Below are 20111 nucleotides of genomic sequence, written 5' to 3' on the forward strand. Positions count from 1 at the left end.
ACTCACTAGAGTCACCAACTCTTGCATGAGTTCACACAGCCACCAACCCGAAATTAGTCACTAGGGTCGCGAACCCTTCCATGAGTTCATGAAATAATCACTGGACAGAGTCACCAACTGTTCCATGATCCCATGAGTTCCGATAGTGAGAGATTTAGAGTCACCAACTCCTCTCACTAGATGGAGTCACCAACTCCTCTCACTGGACAGAGTCACCAACTCTTCCATGAGTTCAGATACTCACTAGAGTCACCAACTCTTCCATGAGTGCAGTATATCATAAGATACTAATAAATCACAGGCATAGAGATCGTGGTTCTCTATAAACATGTCTGCAATAGATAGTTTTACAGGCATTTCAGCCGCCAAAAGAAATCCATAAAAAAATCGTCGATCCATGAGATATCCATAAATTTCCAAAATCCACTGCAACCACAATATACTCATAGTCCAGAATCAGCTAAAATAATTCATAGCTTTCTAACTGCATATGCGACATATTCTAGTGTCACATACCACTAGAATATTCCCCATATGAGATCCTTGTGTAGGCGACAATTCTAGCATTCCATACTACCAGAAGCCTCCAGTACACAAGACCAAAACCATAAACTATTCATCAAAACCATAGAGAAGCCTTTTCCAAAATCAGAATGGTTTCCAAGGAAAACGCCTTTCAAAAAAATAGCTTCCTGAAACACATCTCAAGATAGACATGAGAAGCATTCTCCACTTGCGTCAGCAAGGGAGTTCAACATGTTCAAAATTCCAAATATTAGCAAAAAGCATCAACTTGATAAAACTCAAATTATACTTAGCTTCTCTTTGCCAAGTTCGTCATGAAGGCAAAAGAAATATCTCATCAACAGCATACGCATAACATATCTTGAGAGATAGCTCCATAATCCACAATAATCCATATGGAAAAAAGCTGAACACGGGTAGATAAAACCAACTCCATATTCTGAAGATAAATCTTATGAATCCATAAATCCTTAAACCAAGTTGTCTACTGCTCATGCTCATGACAGCTTCCACAAGCTCAATAGCCAAAACTGTTGATCAGTGTAGTCCCAACTTCTTTTCTCATTATTGGAAGGAAGCCTCTTGCTTCCGAGAAAGCCTTTGCTCTGATACCACTGTCACAAGTAGGTGAGGGGACCTGGAATGATAGAAATAGACCAACACTTCAAATACTAGATATAGAGCATGATAACATAGCGGAAGAACCATAAACAATATAAAAACACCGCACTGAGCCTGAACGGCCGGCCCCCGTAGAAACTTCTTTATTCACACAGAAGCTTTTACAAGATACCAAGGTGCGGGTGCAATCAACACCGGATTTTCCACAAAGCATCAGCACAAATCTTGCCCAAATAAACTATCCAGAGTCAACGTAGAAACAACACAAAAATCTGTCCCAAAACAATCTTCAAATCTGCTTCCACAGATATAGATTAGCTTTTTCACATAGCATGTAAGAGACTCTAACCAAGCTCTACTCAAAAGCCAGACCGAATCAAAGCCTTAAATCAGTCCCGAACAATCGCCAAAACTGCCCCCAAACAATCCTTGTATCTAACCCAAGGCAGTCATCTTCATCATAGATTGTTCCATGCAAGGGAATCCAGGGAAATAAATACACGACTCGAGAGAAAGAAAGAAAGAAAGAAAGCTGTATTGACGTCTACTAGAGGCCGAACTCAACCTATGAGACAAATCAATGTACAATTGTCAATGTCCTCTGGATGTCCAGAAAAAAAAAGGACAAAATGAACATGAAATAAACTATGAAAGTACTGAGCTAGTGGGGGGGGGTGTGATGGATGGAGCACTACTGCTAGAGGCTCAGTATGCAACCTATATGCGTAGGGTATACAAGAATGCAATGCAGATCTGTCTAGCTCCAACCAGTACCATAATGGGGGTGTAATATGTGATACAGAGAGAGAGAGAGAGAGAGAGAGAAATGAAATGTTATATTAACGTCTTCAAAAGGCCAAAGTGACCTATGAGACCAAAGTTACAACCATGTGACATCTGATACACTGTCTGGAAAAGAAAAGAAAGAACTGAAGGTAAGTATCTAGCCCCACAATACATCAGTAGGGGGCATCCGGAAGCAGCAACTAGGGAGAGTGGGAAGCCAATGCTACTAGTCAAAATGGGGTACATGAGTACATGGATACATGAATACATGAATATGGGGGAGTACACAAGTGACAGTGAGTACAACAGTATATGGCTGGAGTCGTAATCATCCTAGGAGCTCTAGCATGGGTCTCTGCCGGATGGCCTGGATATCTGCCATAGTGAGATGCCTGGTCGGACGAGCCCGATGCCTCGCAATGATGCTCTGAATCCTCCGGTGTAGGCACCGTCTCTGATGTGAGGATCCGCGAACCCTCGGGCGTCTAGATCTTTGGGAGAGCAAACTGCAAGAGGAAGGCTCACAGCTGTACGGCCACTTCTGTTGTCACCAGGTTGAGGACAGCCAGCAGAAGAAGAAGAAGAAGCGCTGCTGCTGTACGGCCTGCAGCTCTGCAACAGCCAGTCGAGGGAGAGAAAAAGAGAGATCATTGCTGAACCTGTAGGCAGCCAGAAGAAACAATAGCCCCACGGCTGTCGGCCACCTCAAAGAGAGAAAGAAGAAGAGAAAACACTCTACTGATGCTGCCCTGTACTTGAGCGCATCTCTCCAAGAGCAGCCCCTTTTCCTCCTTGCCCTCCCCACGATTCAGCCCCTTTTGATAGAGTCGGCCTACTTCAAAAATAGGGCTCTTGCAGGTGGGACAATGAATGTCGAGCTGAACTGAGTGCTTGCACTGCTGCTTCCGTCTTCCACTGAACTTGCCCCTACTCTGTATTCGTTGCCCCTCATTCTCCCGCCTCTGCCCCTTGTGCTTCCGCCCTTGCCTCTGCTCCTGCTGCCCCCCCCCTTGTGCTCCCACTTCAGCCCCCTCTGCTCCCACTGCCCCCCTTCTTCTCCTGAGAGATTGTTGGCATGAGGATGACATTTCGAGGAGACCATCCACTCTTCTTTATTCATTGTCTAACAGGAGAAGGGATGCAGGATGTATTTATGCACAGTTAGACAGATTTTATGTGGATGATTGGGTGCTCGACAAAGGGGGCATACTTTTATTGCTACAGGCACCTCTAAATCAGATCATTGCCCAGTGGTTTTATGCATTAGAGATCCAAGTCACCATGGATTAGCACCCCATGAATGCATCCCTGATCATTTGTTTTTAGATGCAGAGCTATCACGTCGTATGCTTGATCTTTGGAGATCCCATGATTTCTCGCAGACCTCGCAAAGCTTGGACTCTGCTCTTTGTGATATTAGTGACTTTTATCACACATGTGCCTTGTCTAAGAGGCAAGAAGCCTTGGATTTAGAAAGGGCTATTAGATGTAGACTGGCTACTTTACAGAAAGAGCACGAGAAACATCCTCATGCTCAATTGGTTGCAGATTCTTTATGTACTGTTAGGGCAAAACTTCATCACTCTCTTGAGCAACATGCGGAGTACCATTGCCATGCCCAGGAATCCTTTTGGACCTAGATGGGTGGCAGATGCAACAAGCATTTCTTTGCTACTCACGGCCCATCTCATGCTAGAGATAGTGTCAGGCAGTTGTAGGATTCACATGGCACTCTTCACTCAGATCCTCCTATGGTTAGATAGATTGCCACTGATTTCTATCACCAACTTCTTAGTGCTGAGCCACACTCTGTTCTTAGTGCTGAGCCACACTCTGATTTGAGACATAGGGCACAGAGGAAGGTTTGGAATGCACTACCACATTTGATCACTGAGGAGATGCGTGCCGTTCTGGATGCCCCTTTTTCTATACAGGAGTTCAGTCATGCTCTTCATGCCTTTACCTCAGGGTAAGTGTCTAGGGGAGGATGGCCTCTCCCCTGTTTTTTTCATTACTTTTAGGAATGAGATTGAGGCTGAGATCACATCGGCTCTCCAGGAGATGTGGGACACAGGTTCTATGCCTTCTTCTCTCACTAAGGGGCTTATCTATCTTATCCCTAAGAGTGGGACTAAGACATTGATTGGCCAGTGGAGACCTATCACCTTACTTGGGACTACATATAAGATTCTTGCTAAGGCTCTGAGCATCAGATTGCAGCCAATTTTGCAGGATGTCATTCATGATACTCAGAATGGATTCTTACACGAAAGGAGCATCTTTGATAACATTTTCTCGTTTTGGGAGGCCGTGGAATGGGCCAAAGCAAGCAATCAGTCTTTAGCCATTCTGCTCTTGGATTTTGAGAAGGCCCATGATAGAGTGGATTGGGACTTCCTTGAGGGTACTCTTAGCCATATGAGTTTCTCGCAGAGATGGATCAAGGGAGTTTCATGCATGTATCGTGATGCCCACAGTAGTATGCTTGCTTGCAGTGATAGAGGAGAGGTTTCAGATTTCTCGCTCAGTACGGCAGGGTTGCCCTTTAGCCCCATTATTATATATCATAGTTGAGAGGCCATGAGCATTTTCCTCCGCTCCACTGCTGGTATTTCTGGATTCAGGTTGCCTCTTCGTAGTCAAGAGGAGCTGGTTGACTCTGAGTTAGCTGATGACACAGCCATGTTCTTGGAGGCCTCACACATATGCTTATGTTCCTTCCGGGTAGCACTGGAAGAGTTTTGTTTGGCAGTAGAGGCACTCATTAATTGGCACAAATCTATTGGTTTTTGGATTAGTGACTCACCGAGAGTTGCTTGGGGTGCAGAGCTTGGTTTTACTTGGATCAGTAGAGGATGCACTGCTAGATATTTGGGATGCCACTTTGGGGTTGATATTTCTCCTGCCAATAGTATTGTATGCTCCGGTACTTATGAGCATCCGGGAAGAAGCTTCTTCATTGGAGCTCCAGGAGATTAGATTTAGCCTCTAGAGCTTTGATGGCTAATCAGGTATTGCTTACCTCGGCTTGGTTTATTGCCTCTTGTTGGAGCTTCTCTCGTGCGCGCATTGGTCAATTGCGGAGATTGATCCGCAATTTTCTTTGGTCGGGTTTGGATGGCACCACTGACACTCATGCCAAGGTAGCTTGGCTCAGTTATTTAGCCCAGATGAGAGGGGGGACTGAATATTATTGATCCAGATGTTCAGTACAGGGCGTTGCTTTGCAAACTTGTGGTCAGAGGTTTCCTACTAGACACTGAGCCTTGGAAGGATTTTTTCTTGTCTCAGATTTCCGGATGTACACCCCGTGTCGGGAGAGACTGGCTACCCAGCACACGGTTATTGTTCACAGAGGCTGATATTAGGGCACCACTTCCCCTCTTATTACAACCATTGTCAGAGCATGGAGAAGCATGAGACCATTTTTGCAACAAAGGCTTCCTAGGTCTTTGGATGAGGCTAACTGACAACCTATTATGTGGAACGAGTTCATTAGGAATGAGGCCGATCGGCCACTTGGTGCATCTCGTTACATGAAGTGGTCAAGATGGGAGAGATGTGCATACATAGTTCATGCTTGGAAGACCTTTAAGAGTCTTCCGAAGGATCGGAGGGCTTTCCGGAGGATCGGAGAGCTGCATCCATTCAACATCTTAGGGGCTCTCGCATACGTATTGATCAGATTGATGGCTCTCTTCCGCATGAGTGGCTCTCTGGGACCTTTCATAGGAGACTATCATCCAAGTTAGCTGGGAGTCTTTTCGAGGATAGTCATAACTCTGTAGGTCATTGCTCTCCCAGGCCAGGAGGCTACATATTGCATCACCTACTCTTATCATGCCTGGAGGGAGATTGAGGAGATGTAGCATGGAGGGGATCATCCCAGATACTAGGCTTAGTCCACTGAGGATTGTTGGTCGTTCGGGGAAGCATTGATTCATTGACCCTTCTCCTTAGATAGTGACTCATGGCTCTTGGTGTATCTACTAAAGACCCAATGGGCCTATGAGACCAAAGTGATACAATAATGTCCATGGCATATCTCATCATGGAATCGAAAATAAAACAGAAAGAAAACATAAACATAGCTATCTCACTCGGGTGATACAAAACTGTCCATGGAAACTCATCATGGAATACTAAGAACATAGAAACACGAGAGCAACATCAGCTCCGAGTACATGGTATACCACTCTCCAAAATATCAAGCATGTGGCTAATGAGTATGGCCAAGAGGTCTCCCTGAGCTATGTCACGTGGAAAGGTAGCTCGTTGGCAATAGAGCATGTCCTAGATTTGGAGCTGATGAGGTGATCGTGGGCCGACGGGGGGGTCGAGGGCGTCGGGCACGCTGGAGTGCAGAGGCTTGGTCCGAGGTAACTCCTCTTGGGCGGGGTAGGTCCAGAGCAGCTCGTGGAGGGTCCACAAGATCCACTATGTCGGTGTCCTCCACCTCCTCGCTCCGGAAGAAACTGGTGATGGTTGGCTGGAGAGGGAGGGGGTGGGGTGGTTGGGGCCGAGGCTCTCTCAAGAAGGTGTCCCTGTGTCTGCGGAGCTCAAGCAGGAAGAGGCCCAGGAAATGCTGGTCCTGGAAGTCAATGATCCTGGAGAGTGGACCGAATCCCTCACGAAATAGACAGTGAAACCTCCGTCGGATCTCATAGTATACTGCGCAGCGGCATATGTAATGCTCCTCTGTCTCAACCTCTGTGTGGCATAGTCGGCAGATCCTCTCCTCTCTGGGTCTCCGTATGAGCTTCTCGGCTCTGAAGATGCGCTCAGCTCTACCTGTCTCCACTCTAAGGTGGTGGGATGAAACCCGTATCTGGCCAATCGCAATCCGCATGGCATGGGACATGTGAACACTCAAGTAGCCCGACTGCTGGATGAATCCACCTCAGTGAGTGTGAGGAAGTGATCTTTGTAGAAGTGCATCTTCGTGGGGAGCTCTGGAGGTGTGATCCATGTGCAATGTGTGTAGAGGCTGAGAAGATCTAACCGGATAACCCGGTTGGTATCCTCGTGAGACAGCCGGAGAAAAGGGGAGTCCAAACTGTACTGAAGGGGGGGTAGGCGGTCCATGTAGAGCCCATATACTGAGAACCAAGTGGAAACTAGTGCATACCATACTCCAGAGTGCCCCTCAAGTGCTAGCTGTCTGGAGAACTCCAGGGCAAGCCTCGGGTACCTGTGGGGATCCTTGTGACTGATGTGATGGAGGTATGTGACTGTCTGGAAGAGTGCATTCACTACCGTCAGGGCTGCAGCAAACTCTGCCTGGATAATCTGGTGTGGGACTGGTGGTTTGCTGCGGATCATACGAGAGAACATCATGACCTGGGGCCTCTCAACTCGCTGCCAATCCTCATCGGATAAATCTGGCCCCAAAAAGGCTGCTCCAGAGTCCATACATCAAGGCTAGTGTGACGAGGGTGTCAAAAAGCCAGCCCTTCGTCCTGGGCTCTTGGAAATGTGCCTAGAAGCACTGCCGCTCAAGTAAGCTCAAGGCTGCATATCCCCGCATCACTCTGGCATGTGCTGCAACAACCATGGTAAAGTGTGGGCCACTGAAAGTGACACCAAGGTAGACATAGGATGAGACAATCTCCACAGGATCCCCTCTATATGTGAAGCTCAATCTGGATGTGAAGGGGCGAGAGGTATTGAAGACCATTACCTTGGTTTTACCAAGGTTAACAGAGAGGTCTCGCTGAGTGCAAAAGTCATGTAAGGCATCCAACTGTCTCTGAAGCCCTTCGGCTAAGTATGAGAGGAGGACGATGTCATCTGCATAAAGTGGTATGGGGATCAATATGCCTGCCAGTGTGGGACCAGCCCCGCCTAATCCATCAATGAAGCTCGAGATCTCATCAATGTAGAGGCCGAAAAGAGTGGGTGATAGAGGGCAGCCCTATTTCACCCCAATAGTGCTAGAAATCTCCTATGATGTACCTCTTGGGGCTCTTACTCGTCCGGTGACGGACTCATAAAGGGCGATGATGCTCCAAACCATGTGAGATGGGACTCCGATCTCCTATAGACGGTGTAGGAGGCGGGCTCAGGGTACAGTATCAAAAGCTTTGCGGAAATCCACAAAGCAGCAGTAAATCCTCTGATGTCGTGCTCTATCCGCCTCGATGATGGCACGGAGGGTGAAGATGTGGTCAAGGGTAGAGTAGCTCCTCCGAAAGCCAGTCTGTCCTGAGGCTCTGCATCCCTGGCTCTCTGCAAATGAACTGAGCTCCGCCTCTAGCACTGATCCATAGAGTTTGGCCAATGTGTGGCCAATCATGATCGTCCTGTAGTTATTAGGATCAAGTGGATCTCCGGCTTGGAGGATGGGGGTGATGGTGTTGGTGGACCAAGAGGGTGGTTGGGTGGAAATCCTCACAAAGGGCTCTATTGAACATGTAGGCTAGTAGGGGCGCCAGGGTATCATTGGCATGCGAGATGTACTCAGCAGTGAGTCCTCATGATCCTGGGCTCGCCCATTGCGTAGTTTACGAATGGCCTTGAGGACCATGCCCTTTGTGAAGAAGGTGGAGGTGGTGGGACGGGGATCCGATGGTGGGGGTAGGGGTGGCTGATGGGGGTGGATTGATGCTTTCAATCCATTAAAAAGCCTTCCCTTTTTCAATTTCACAGTCTGGAATGCCACACTTCTCCTCACTCGACAGATACATAGGATCCCTACTCTCAGGCCTCATTGGGAGAGTTACAATATCTCTTGAGTGATACAGCCCAGATATTGGCATAGGCTTTGGCATTCATACAGAAGGAGCCAGATCTCTCATTTCTTTTGGTTATTTTTACATGGTGGTCTCCCCACCAATCAGTGGAGATCGGTTTTCGATGTAGCACCTACCTGCCCTAGATGTGCGGCAAATTCTGACTATACAGCATTGTTTATGGGGATGCAACATTGCAGAGCAGATTTGGGTTTCTATAGCCCAACTTATGGGCAAATTGAGTGGTTGCGCCATGCATGTGACTTGGGGGGTAGTTGCTTGGCTCTCCCAGTCCGGTCCGTAGCTTTTTTACGAGCGCAGTGGTACAAATTTTGCTATTTTCATTTGTAGAGATATTGCCCAGCATGGTTTATCGCAGGATGTCCCTCACTTTGATTATACACCCCCCAGACAGAGAATTGACACCAGTTGGGAGATTGTTGCCAGTATTACAGCATGGCAGATCTGGAGAGCTAGATGCACGGAGGCTATTGAGGGTGTCAAGATTTTTGAGTCTCAGTCCATTAGTACTATATGGGTTGATATCATCCATACTCTCATGGCTACTTGGGCTCATATTCAGGGGTCCTCTCATTTTGCGTAGGCAAAGCGCGTTATATTTATGAGGGAAGTGGGACCATTTCCTCTAGTCCCACAGGTCTCTCATGGCATCATGATGCTCCTCAGTGGTTGAAATCACCTTACATATTGGGGTGATTCTATTCTTTTCCCGCTTACAGCCGTGATTGTTGTATGCCTTTTTCATACTTAATAGAAGTCTCTTTCTTGAAAAAAAAAAAAAAGGGCTCTTGCTTTTTCCTTTTGCAAGAAGTGGCCTTCCTGCTAAAAATATCCAAAATTTGTGCTTTATTTAGCCAATCACTCTATAAATGACAAAACTTGCCATCTTTAGTATCCACACTATAAAAATATCTCATAAAAGGTAGGCGCCTGGCTTTTTATTGACTTTTTGGGCTTCAAGCTATCCCATATGTCCATAAATCTACGCCCAAATAATAATATGTCCAGTCAAACTTTAATGATGTGTGAACACACCAACTTATAAACATTATAAGTCACTTTATTGAATAAAATCCCATGCTACTCATGCTGTTTGGCTATCTTTCAAGCCAAACCATGCTAGTAAAATGCTCTAGCTTTCTTCCAAGGAAAATCCCCGTTCACACTGAAACACTGGTCAAGACCGGTGATGGGACCAAATGGTGACAGATCATGGCAACAATGGACTTGCTCGACCAGCTTTAATGAATTCAAGTTGGTGAGTTTTTAGAAAGCCATGTATAAATGGAAGTGTCTCTCATGGGGGTATATCTAGTGGCTGCTATTCTATTCCACTTTACATGAGTCTATGTTGCCAAATAAAGTGCCCATAACACATGTGATGTCCAACCTCAATAATAGTGTCCATCCATGTTTAAATGAGTGTGAACTCAAAAGCGTATAAGTGGGTCACTATAAAAATGTCCCCTTTTTGGGCCTCTTTTTCACATGTTTTAAAACCTGAAAAATGCAATAAATTTATCACCAAACACAGGCACTCTAGTAAGCGATGCCAGGCGTCCCATGCATTGCCTATCTCTTCATACATCCATGCAAACGGGACACAAAAACATGTCATTCTTTAGCAAAAATCTTCTAATGCATTCACATGAATCCATGATTTAAATATACACATGCATGTGTAATGGAAATCTCTGTTCTCAGTACTTGTTGCACTATTTTGGGCACTCTAGAAATCCAAGACTCCTTTCACATAGCAACATGCCCCCGACCTTTTAAACAATTGATCGCAACTGTGATAACTCTCTTGTGAAATCCAAGGTAGTAAACCTCGAACAAATAAAACTCTGACTTCTTCTCATTGACATAAGAGTTTTTCTTCTCATTGACATAGAGCTCATTGCTTTCCAACAACTCCAAAACTTTCTCCACATCAATGTCATGTTGCTCAACCGTAGCTGAAAATACCAGTATGTCATCCAAAAATATGAACACACACTTGTTAGAAGTCATCTCCTGTCTAGTTTTATACACCAGGGCCTTTGTTGTGGGTGTGCCCGCCCTTATGAGGTGTTTTATCATTTTTCCTCACTCCCCGTATTTTTCCCCTATTTTTCCCATTTTTTCTGAGGCTTGGGAGGGCTGCCAGAGGGTGCCAAGAGCAGTACAGTGCTGGCCGACTAGGTGTTTATCAGTCGTGGGCACTCTTGCTGCTGGCCGACTGGTTTTCATCAGTCGTGGGCACCAGTTTGCTGGCCGACTGCATTTATGCAGTCGTGGGTCTTTTTTATCAGTCGTGGGCACTCCTGCTGCTGGCCGACTGCCCTCTAGGGAGGTATATATAGGACCCCAGCCCCCATACCTCATTTGTATCATTTCTCGGGATCTTCTTGTGTATATAGAGCAGAGTTACACGCCTACATCTCTCTCTCTCTCTTGTGCTGTTTTTCTGCCTGCGTTTTTGCTCGTGTTCCCAGATTTGGTCATCATCTCCACTGCATATTCTGACAAGGTATCAGAGCCTAGGCTCTAGATAAGTCTTGGGATTTGTGTGAGCAAGAGGGGGACTGTTTTGTGGCTGATTGGTGGACTGTTTTGGGCTGATCGGGAAGAGGAGAAGCAAGAGGAAGGCGGGCTGATTTGCTGGACAGCCACTTGCAGGTTTTTAGTTCTTCTTTGTTCCCACCCACCCACTTTTTTCAGAGTACATCCCCGCTATGGCAGATCTGTTTGAGATGGCCGAGAGACATGTGAAGATCCCGACACTCCCCACGTTCCCGGTGGACCATCAATTGGACGGGAGCAACTACGGCATATGCAAGGTGATGATGGAATCCGTTCTGGAGTCTTACGACCTCGCCGATTTCGTCGTTGTTGGTATTCCACGGCCGGAAGTAGAGGAAGGGGAGTTACCGTCAACCCGAAAGGACCGGGAGGCCCAGACGCAGATGTGGGATCGCGTCAACGCCAGGGTCTGTTCGTTTATTTTCCTCAACTGCACACCACAGGTAATTAATCATGTAAAGCATATGACGCTGGCCAGAGGTATATGGCAGCATTTGGCCTCACTTTACAACAGGGTATCGCCCATGAAGAGGATTTCCTTGGAAGTACAGATGCAGGTTATGAGCCCTGCAAAGTCGTCGACGATGCGGGAGCATATTAACAAGCTGCAGGCTCTTCAGCAGGAAGTTCTTCAGGATGGGAAGGAGATATCGTCAGAGGACATGGCCATCACGTTGCTGTCACATTTGCCCTCTTCGTACTCAGTATTCTACTCGTCGTTGATTACCAGTGGGCAGGCTCAGCACCATCACGTGGGAGGAGCTTGTGCCCATGGTCCTGGACCAGGAGGAACGATTCACGAACCCTCCTCAGGGTGGAGGTTCGGAGGCCTTAACTGGCCAACGGTCGAAAGGCCGTAACTCGGGCAAAGGGAAGGCTTCATCGGAGAAGTCTTCTGAGAAGAAGTCCGACGCTGACCGTGAGAAACTGAAGGCAGAGAGGACCTGTAATGATTGTGGCGAGAAAGGCCACTATTGGAGGCAGTGTCCCAAGCGGAAGCCGAGAAGGGTGAAGATTCCTCAGCAGCAATCATGAAGACTCCGGCTTTTGTGCACCTGGAGGTGATGGACACCGATGTTTCATTTTCTTCAGGCAGGGAGGAGATTGGAGGACTCTCTGCAACGGATACTCCGGACTGGATTCTCGATAGTGGTGCTTCTAGGCACATGACTCCTTCCCGTTCCGGTTTACAAGATCTCTGCAAGCTTTCTGGTCATATTCTTACTGGGGATACGTCCACTATCCCAGTTCACAGTGAGGGCAGGATGGAGATAGTTCCCGATGGCAGAGGGGGGAAGCATTCCTCCCAGGTGTTGTATGTTCCGGCACTTGGTTTTCATCTGTTGTCAGTGCATCAGGTTTGCAAGACTGGCATACGGGTGGAGTTTGATGAGCATTTTGTTGCTCTCTGGGACAAAGCAACAGGCCAAGTGGTTTGGGAAGGTGGAGTGGAGAATGGAGTTTACAGGCTTTCAGCACTCTCTCTCCCAGGTCTTCAGGATTGTGATGAGTGGCAATCTAGTAATGGCTACTCAAGTGTGGATACGCTGCAGGTGCGGGCTTTCCGAGACCAGGTGGTGGATAGCTTGCCAGTAGATGGCAGCAATTGGCAGGAACTTTCCAGTACTAATGTTGGTAGTTCTTGTGTTCGTGAGTCAGAGGAAGCTGAACAGGTCACTTATGCTCTAATGTCTCGTAGTGTTCGGGACATAGAACTTCCAGTAGTTGAGGATGTTCTTTCCACGGGGACCTTTTGGAAAGCCAGGCAGGTGACAGGTGATTACTTGCAGAAGGAGGTGGTTTCTCCAGGCTTTGTGGTTCCGGATTCAGAGGGGGTGGTTGACAGGTTTCATCAGGTTTCCAGGACTTGCTTGTGCACCGTAACAGGTGTTGATCCTTGTGAGCAGTGTGATGTCTCTTTGACTCAGAAGCTGTATGGTTCATTGATCTGGTTGATGGACACCAGATTGGACGGGAGCTTCCTGATGAGGCGGTTGAGCTCATGGTTGCAGATGTCTCTTTGGGAGGCAGGATTGCGTTTCCTGTGGTTTCTGCGACATGCGAAGGATCATGGACTCTTGTACACAGGAGGGGGATTGTTGGATGGAGTCCGACTCCACGGTTGGAGTGACTCGGTTTGGGGAGGAGATTCGGACACGAGGGGATCTACTTATGGCCCAGGAGCAGTTTTATGGAGCAGGAGGAGGTTACATTGCAGGTTTGGGCTTCCACTGGAGGAACCCATGGTCATCCCGAGGCACTTTGTTCGTGAACAGATCGTTGCTGATGACATCTTGCGCCCAGTGGGACCCCGGGGAGTACGAGTGGCATGATCCTTATGCATCCCTTGAGGCCACAGAGATCACCTTTTTCCAGTATACTGTTCGGCTGGGGCGACATATTTTGACGGCGAGGAGGACGGTCTCTCCAGCGGCAGCGGGGCATTGGCGACTACAGGGACTCTCACAGGAGTTCCTGGAGGATTTTTGGGCTCGGCTCTGGGCTAGTCGACAGGCCCGCAGGATCTCGACTTTTCAGTGGCTGGTCGCCCACAAGGGCTCAACAGTTGGTACTTGGCTTGTTTACAGCGGTCTTCCGGCGGCCTGCGTCCGCTGCGGCCACCCTATGGAGACACAGAGACATTGCCTTTGGGATTGCCCTCAGGCGCAGCAGATTTGGTTGCGGATGCTGCGTATTCTGGCCCCCCTCTCTCCAGAGGGTATGTTTACGTGGGGTGCCGCTGCTTGGTCGACTTTGTCAGGGCCTGCTATGGGCTATGAGATGGAGCAGGGCAGTCAGGCCATCAGATTTATTAGGGGCCGGCCTCGCCTGGTTCCGGCACCGGATTTCTCGTCCGCCAGCTGGACACAGGAGAGGGATTTACGATGGGAGCTTCTCAGCAGTCTCACCATCTGGTTCACCTGGAGGGCCCGGTGCTCTACGGCCTTTGAGGGGAGATTGGAGCCACCAGCAGAGACTGTACGGGGGATTTGGCAGGAGTTGATCCACACCCTGCGAGGACAGTACGACCGCATCCGGGGATGAGGCGATCTTACGGCGCCAGGCCTTTCACACCACTTGGCGCTGTGGCCCTTTCTACACCTTACACACGGGATCCCCCCGTTGGCACTACAGGCCACCTGTTTGGCTCTTTCCCCCCCCTATTGTATGATCTAGCCTCTCAGTTCTTTGTATTGATGCTTGTATTTTGCAGCACCTAGGGAGAGTCTCCCGGGCTGCCATGTTGTATTCACTGCTCTGTCTCTCTTATGAGCAGGCGAGATCTTTTGTAGCCCTACGGGCGTTTTTTATATAACTAATGAAAGGATCTTTTCTCGGAAAAAAAAAAAAAGCTATTGGGTCCCGAATACCCTCTGTAGGCCCCCAGCACGAATGGTGTATTTGCTTTACTAGAATGATGCAAATTCTGCAAATAAAAAACTGGTTCTTGACCTGCACTCTTCACCTTGGCTGGGAGTTCCCCCTTGGTTGTCCTGGCCCTTGGAATTCGGCCACCCCTTTGTGAATTATGAGATGCCTTGACTCAAATCTGGCTGGGCTATTTATACCCCTTCCTACTGCTGGTCCGCTGGCTCTTACAGGGGTCAGCCAGTTCTGAAAATACCCCACGACCAGGTCTTTTATCATGTGCTTTCACACTGGTTTTCGCTGGCCCTTATGTGCTGCTGTCCAGCCATTATTCCAGGCTGTCCTAGCCTGCGCAGGCTGCCCATGGGCTAGCCCACAACTTGGCCAAGCCTTGTGGCTGGCCGGCTGGGCTGCCCAAGCCTCCTCAACTAGCCGACAGGCTGGCCACCTTGCTGTCAAGGCCCCCATAAAACTGGCCAACAGCATGATGGCCCATTGTTGCGCCCCTTGCCCCTCCTTAGGGTGGCCTAAAAGGCCTGCCCCATGCAAAGTTCAAGGGTTTTCACTCCCTTTCTGGGGTAGCCCTAAGGGCTGGCCCCCTTCTACATGCAACCTACATGCTTGGCATCTAGTTGCAAACCAAATACTCAGGACACCTGACATCATTCCAGAGCGAGACTCCCAGTACGGACTCGCATTGCTTCATGTGCAAGACAATGCACACCTGACCAAGACCATGTACGGGACTTGTACACCTGACCTTGGACGCTTAGAGTGGAACCTTGGCTGACTCGTCCCGGACTGGGGCTCACATGGGACCAGTTTCCACTCCAGCTCTTGCACCTTCTGTTCAGATATGTCCACGTGGCATCCAAGTGCAGGATGCACCTGACAACAGAGGCCTCCTTGCAGGTGGTGAGCCCTAGAAGGACTTTCTCATGGCTGGCAGTTCCTAGCCCCCAAGCCCCAAATGGATCTTTATAGAGATAAGGACTCACAGCCTAATCTGGAACCCTTTGATTACCCTTCCTAGTGGCCACATGCTAAGCTCCCATGCTCATGGCATTGAGCAAGGGAATGGCAAAGTCTCTTGGAGAGTAGCTCACCTTCAGATGGCTCCCACCTAAGGTCCAGGAGAAAAGCCTCACTAGGATCCGAGGCACAAGCAGGCTTACCTACGGCATCGACTCTTACATCCCTCCAAAGTGGCTCACATCTATCTTCAACCTACCTACCCCTGAGTGGGTAGGGGTTTTTACCAGACATGATATCCCGATTGCAGTCCATGGTGTAGATAAAGGCACCCTTGTGACCTTTTCTATTGGACCACAAGGCAGACTGAACCGCTCCCCCCACCTCCATAGAGGACCTCAGCAGCTCCATTTAGAGAGAGAGAGAGAGAGAGAGAGAGAGAGAGAGTGATCGGGTTTCATGACCACAAGTGGCATGTCAACAATCCCCCAGGCAAAGTGGCCAGAGAGAGCTAATGGTTATGGGAGGGTTGACCACTGATGAGACTGCAGTGGGATCAAGGTGGCAATGGCACAATCCCTTTGACCCTGAGGATGCCCTTGACATCCCCTATTTTGAGTATACAGTCCATCTGGGCCACATGATTCAAATACCAGAGGTTGATAGATAGCATGCCAACAGAAACACTTCATTGGCAAACTCAAGACATCCCCGCACGTTTCCTCCATGATTTTTGGAAATGGTTGTGGGATATGAAAATTACTCTTTTTCTTTGGCAAATAGCTCATAGGAGCTTGGCAGTGGGCACTTGGCTGGCAGTTGGAGGTCGCCATCACTCTGTTCTAGGTGTGGACACCCTCAGGAGTCTCAGTGTCATTGCCTTTGGGATTGTCCCAAGGCGCAGCACGTCTGACAGAGGATCCTCCGTATCTTCACCATGAACCAGGCACCATTACCTGGGGGGGGGGGGGGGGGGGTTGCTTGGGCCTCTGAGACACGACAGGGCCTCACCCTTCTCCTCTCTCACCCCGCAAGATCACAATAGCACTGTTTACAGTAGCTCCAAAGAGAAGTAGTACCACAAGCACCTGTCAAAGGTGGGAGATCATTAGTAGCATTGCAACATGGCACATTAAGCATGCTCGCTCTACAGCAAGGCCATAGAGGGCACTACCATGCCACCCCCCGAGTCCATCCAAAGCATATGAACGGACACCATACACACCCTCTATGGCCAATGTGAGAAGTTGCGAGGCGGCTCTAAGCGTACGCGGAACCATCGAGAGGCTATTCTGCAGATTTGCAGCAGCGGTCCTTTCCTCAAGGTTAGAGATAGCGAGGTTACTTGGAATTACAAACCACTTGTTTGGCTCCGACGACCCCCCCCCCCCCCCCATTGTATGAGATAGCCTTCCTCCGAGAGCAAATAGCTAGCAAGGAAGAGCCCCTCTCTGTTCCCATCTATTTTCATCATGATGCCATGAGAGACTTGTGGGACTAGAGGAAAAGAAAATGCCATGGTCCGACTCCCGCATAAATACAACTCGCTTTGCCTGTGCGCAGAACGAGAGGACCCCTGAATATAAGCCCAAGTAGCCATAAGAGTATGGATGATATCACCCCATATAGTACTAATACACTGAGACCCAAAAATCTGGACACCCTCAATAGCCTCCGTGCATCTAGCTCTCTAAATCTTCCATGCAATAATCTCCCAACTGGTGTCGATCCTCTGTATGGGGGGGTGTATAATCAGAGTGAGGGACATCCTGCAATAAACCATGCTGGGCAATACCTCTACGAATGAAAATAGTAGAGTATGTACCACTCTCCTTGTAAAAGAGCTGCGGACTGGACTAGGAGAGCCAAGTAAGTGTCCCCCAAGTCACATACATGGCGCAGCCACTCAATTTGCCCATAAGTTGGGCTATAGAACCCCAAATCTGCTCTACAGTGCTGCATCCCCATAAACAATGCTGTAGAGTCTCAGAATCTGCTGCGCACACCTAGGGCAGGTAGGTGCTACACCGAAAACCGATCTCCATTGATTGGTAGGGAGACCACCATGTAAGAATAACCAAAAGAAACGAGAGATCTGGCTCCTTCTGTATGAATGCCAAAGCCTATGCTAATATCTGTGCTGTATCACTGGAGAAATATCATAGCTCTCCCAATGAGGCTTGAGAGTAGGGATCCTATGTATCTATCGAGTGAGGAGAAGCTTGGCATTCCGGACTGTGAAACTGAAAAAGGGAAGGCTTTTCAATGGCTCTCCTGGATCCCACTGAAGATATCTAATAGGACTACCACCATATAACCACAAACACCAAGAGCCATGAGTCACTATCTGAGGAGAAGGGTCAATGAACCAATGCTTTCCTGAACGACCAACAATCCTCACTGGACTAAGCCTAGTATCTGGGATGATCTCCTCCATCCTACATCTCCTCAATCTCCCTCCAGGCATGATAGAGTAAATGATGCAATCTGTAGCCTCCTAGCCCGGGAGAGCAATGATCTGCAGACGTATGTCTATCCTCGAGAAGACTCCCAGCCAACTCCCATCCAAACCCGACTAGAGAAAATTGCGGATCAATCTCCGCAATTGCCCAATGTACGCACAAGAGAAGCACCAACAAGAGGCAATAAACCAAGCCGAGGCAAGCAATACCTGATTAGCCACCAAAGCTCTGGAAGCTAAATCTAATCTCCTGGAGCTCCAATGAAGAAGCTTCTTCCGGATACTCATAAGTACCGGAGCAAATTGTTGTGCAGGAGAAATATCAATCCCAACCTGGCATCCCAAATATCTAGCAGTGCATCCTCTACTGATCCAAGTAAAAAAATTTAAAAATAATAAAAAATATATATTTGAATATAAATATAGTTGTAAATAAATAAATTATACAAATATAAATATAAATAAATATATATATGTATAAATAAATAAATAAATAAACAAATTTATATGCATGTTTATTTATGCGTGTGTATGTAAAATTCTATTTATAATTATGTGTGTGTGAGCCATAGTTGCATCAATACTCCGTTTTCATAATGAGAAGTCCTATACATGTATTAGTTTGATGAGATGTTCCGTATGCTATTTTGTTCATATAATTGTGAATGGTTGTCAAAAAGATCAATATAGCTAAAACCTTGTGTTAATTATTCATTAGACTATTCATGACATGGTGTATTAATGCGTGTTGATTTTCAAAATCAATGTATTTGTACATTTGGATGTGTTTCCGTATTGATAACGATGGTGTGAGTGCTTGTGCACACTTATAAGCAAATGCCTATATGCCAATGGCATTGGCCCAAATGGTAGTGGAACTGGACTTACATTTTTTCTAGGGAACATTTGACAAGTTATACAATGGGATTAAGAGAGTTGAAAGTACAAGAGAGGGGCAGCTAACCCTTATCGTATTTCCTTAAGACATGGTCTGGTCTTGCACAAAGCATAAGTGTTGTATAGGAGAGGTAGGATCACAACGTCTCCATGTTCTTGCATTCTTTAAAAAAAAGAGATCCTTCCATTAGTTACCAAAATGCAGTCGAAATGGCTAAGTACATGACACATCTCAATCATGGGAGATAAGAAGAATCCTCAGTGGTTAAAATCACCTTACATATTGGGGTGATTCTATTCTTTTCCAGCTCATAGCTATGATTGTTGTATGCCTTTTTCATACTTAATAGAAGTCTCTTTCTTGAAAATATATATATATATATGTTTTCCTTCAAAACCATGATTATTAATCCTCCTCTTGGAATCTCTCAAGAAGTAGGCTCCTCTGAAGGCCTAGGTCAAAGCAAGTAACTCATTGAGAGCCACAGAATGGTCCCTTGAGGTCATTGCAAGCAACACCTCCTCCCCCAAAAAAACCCCCCCAAAAAAAAAAAAAAAACTAGAATTAACCGTCACTCTGTTCACAAAGGGTAAGCATGAATTTTCATACCTCAACACGAGTGTAGCGATGAAGGCCTGGCGATATAGGCAAGGTCTGAAGTTCACCTTCAATACCTGCGCTCCAAAAGAAACGTTTCACCAGCAAGCACAGAGCTGGTAGCAGCAAAACGATTGAGTAGTAGCAATCATATTACCGAGCATCGCACTCCAAGCGACCACCTTAGTCATCATCACCAACACTCCACAACATGAGGCACTCCAAAAATGTGGCACTGCTAACTTGCCCCCGTCCACACGCTTGGGCGGGCAGGTAGCAAAATTCCTTGGGGACATGCTGTATCCTTGGGTGGGCAGTAAGCAACTTTCCTTTAGGGCCATCCCAAAAAAACAAATTCGCCCCCATCATGTAGTCTTGCTCTCTAAAGTCAATGCTCTTTAGTTACAAAATGCAGGGGGGGAGACCCATTATTTATTCGGTTATAACGTGATACCCAGCCATTCCGTGCACAGTGTATGAAGCACACACCTCCCACCCCCTCCCCTTCCCCTCCACAACCCCCACAACAAAACATACCATCCATTGGACCTATGGAGTCGGTGTA

General features: G+C 47.5%; 1 protein-coding gene across 2 annotated transcripts; it reads right to left on the reverse strand.

Annotated features, from left to right (window-relative positions):
* Nucleotides 1-698: 698 nt before the first annotated feature.
* On the reverse strand, nt 699-19973 carry LOC147639296 (uncharacterized). 2 transcript variants are annotated; one of them, XM_086783129.1, is made up of 3 exons: nt 19704-19973; nt 19559-19623; nt 699-1162 (listed from the first exon to the last, which is right to left on the reverse strand). In XM_086783129.1, the coding sequence occupies exons 1-3, from the start codon at nt 19885-19887 to the stop codon at nt 1043-1045; spliced, it is 369 nt and encodes a 122-aa protein (XP_086639255.1). In that variant the 5' UTR covers nt 19888-19973; the 3' UTR covers nt 699-1042. The 2 variants fall into 2 exon arrangements, 1 of the variants encoding a protein (XP_086639255.1); XR_015263467.1 differs by lacking the exon at nt 699-1162 and adding an exon at nt 18936-19111.
* Nucleotides 19974-20111: the final 138 nt, after the last annotated feature.

The sequence above is a fragment of the Cibotium barometz genome, chromosome 4 (assembly GCF_041138505.1).
Source record: "Cibotium barometz isolate CiBa-2024 chromosome 4, ASM4113850v1, whole genome shotgun sequence".
NCBI lineage: Eukaryota > Viridiplantae > Streptophyta > Polypodiopsida > Cyatheales > Cibotiaceae > Cibotium > Cibotium barometz.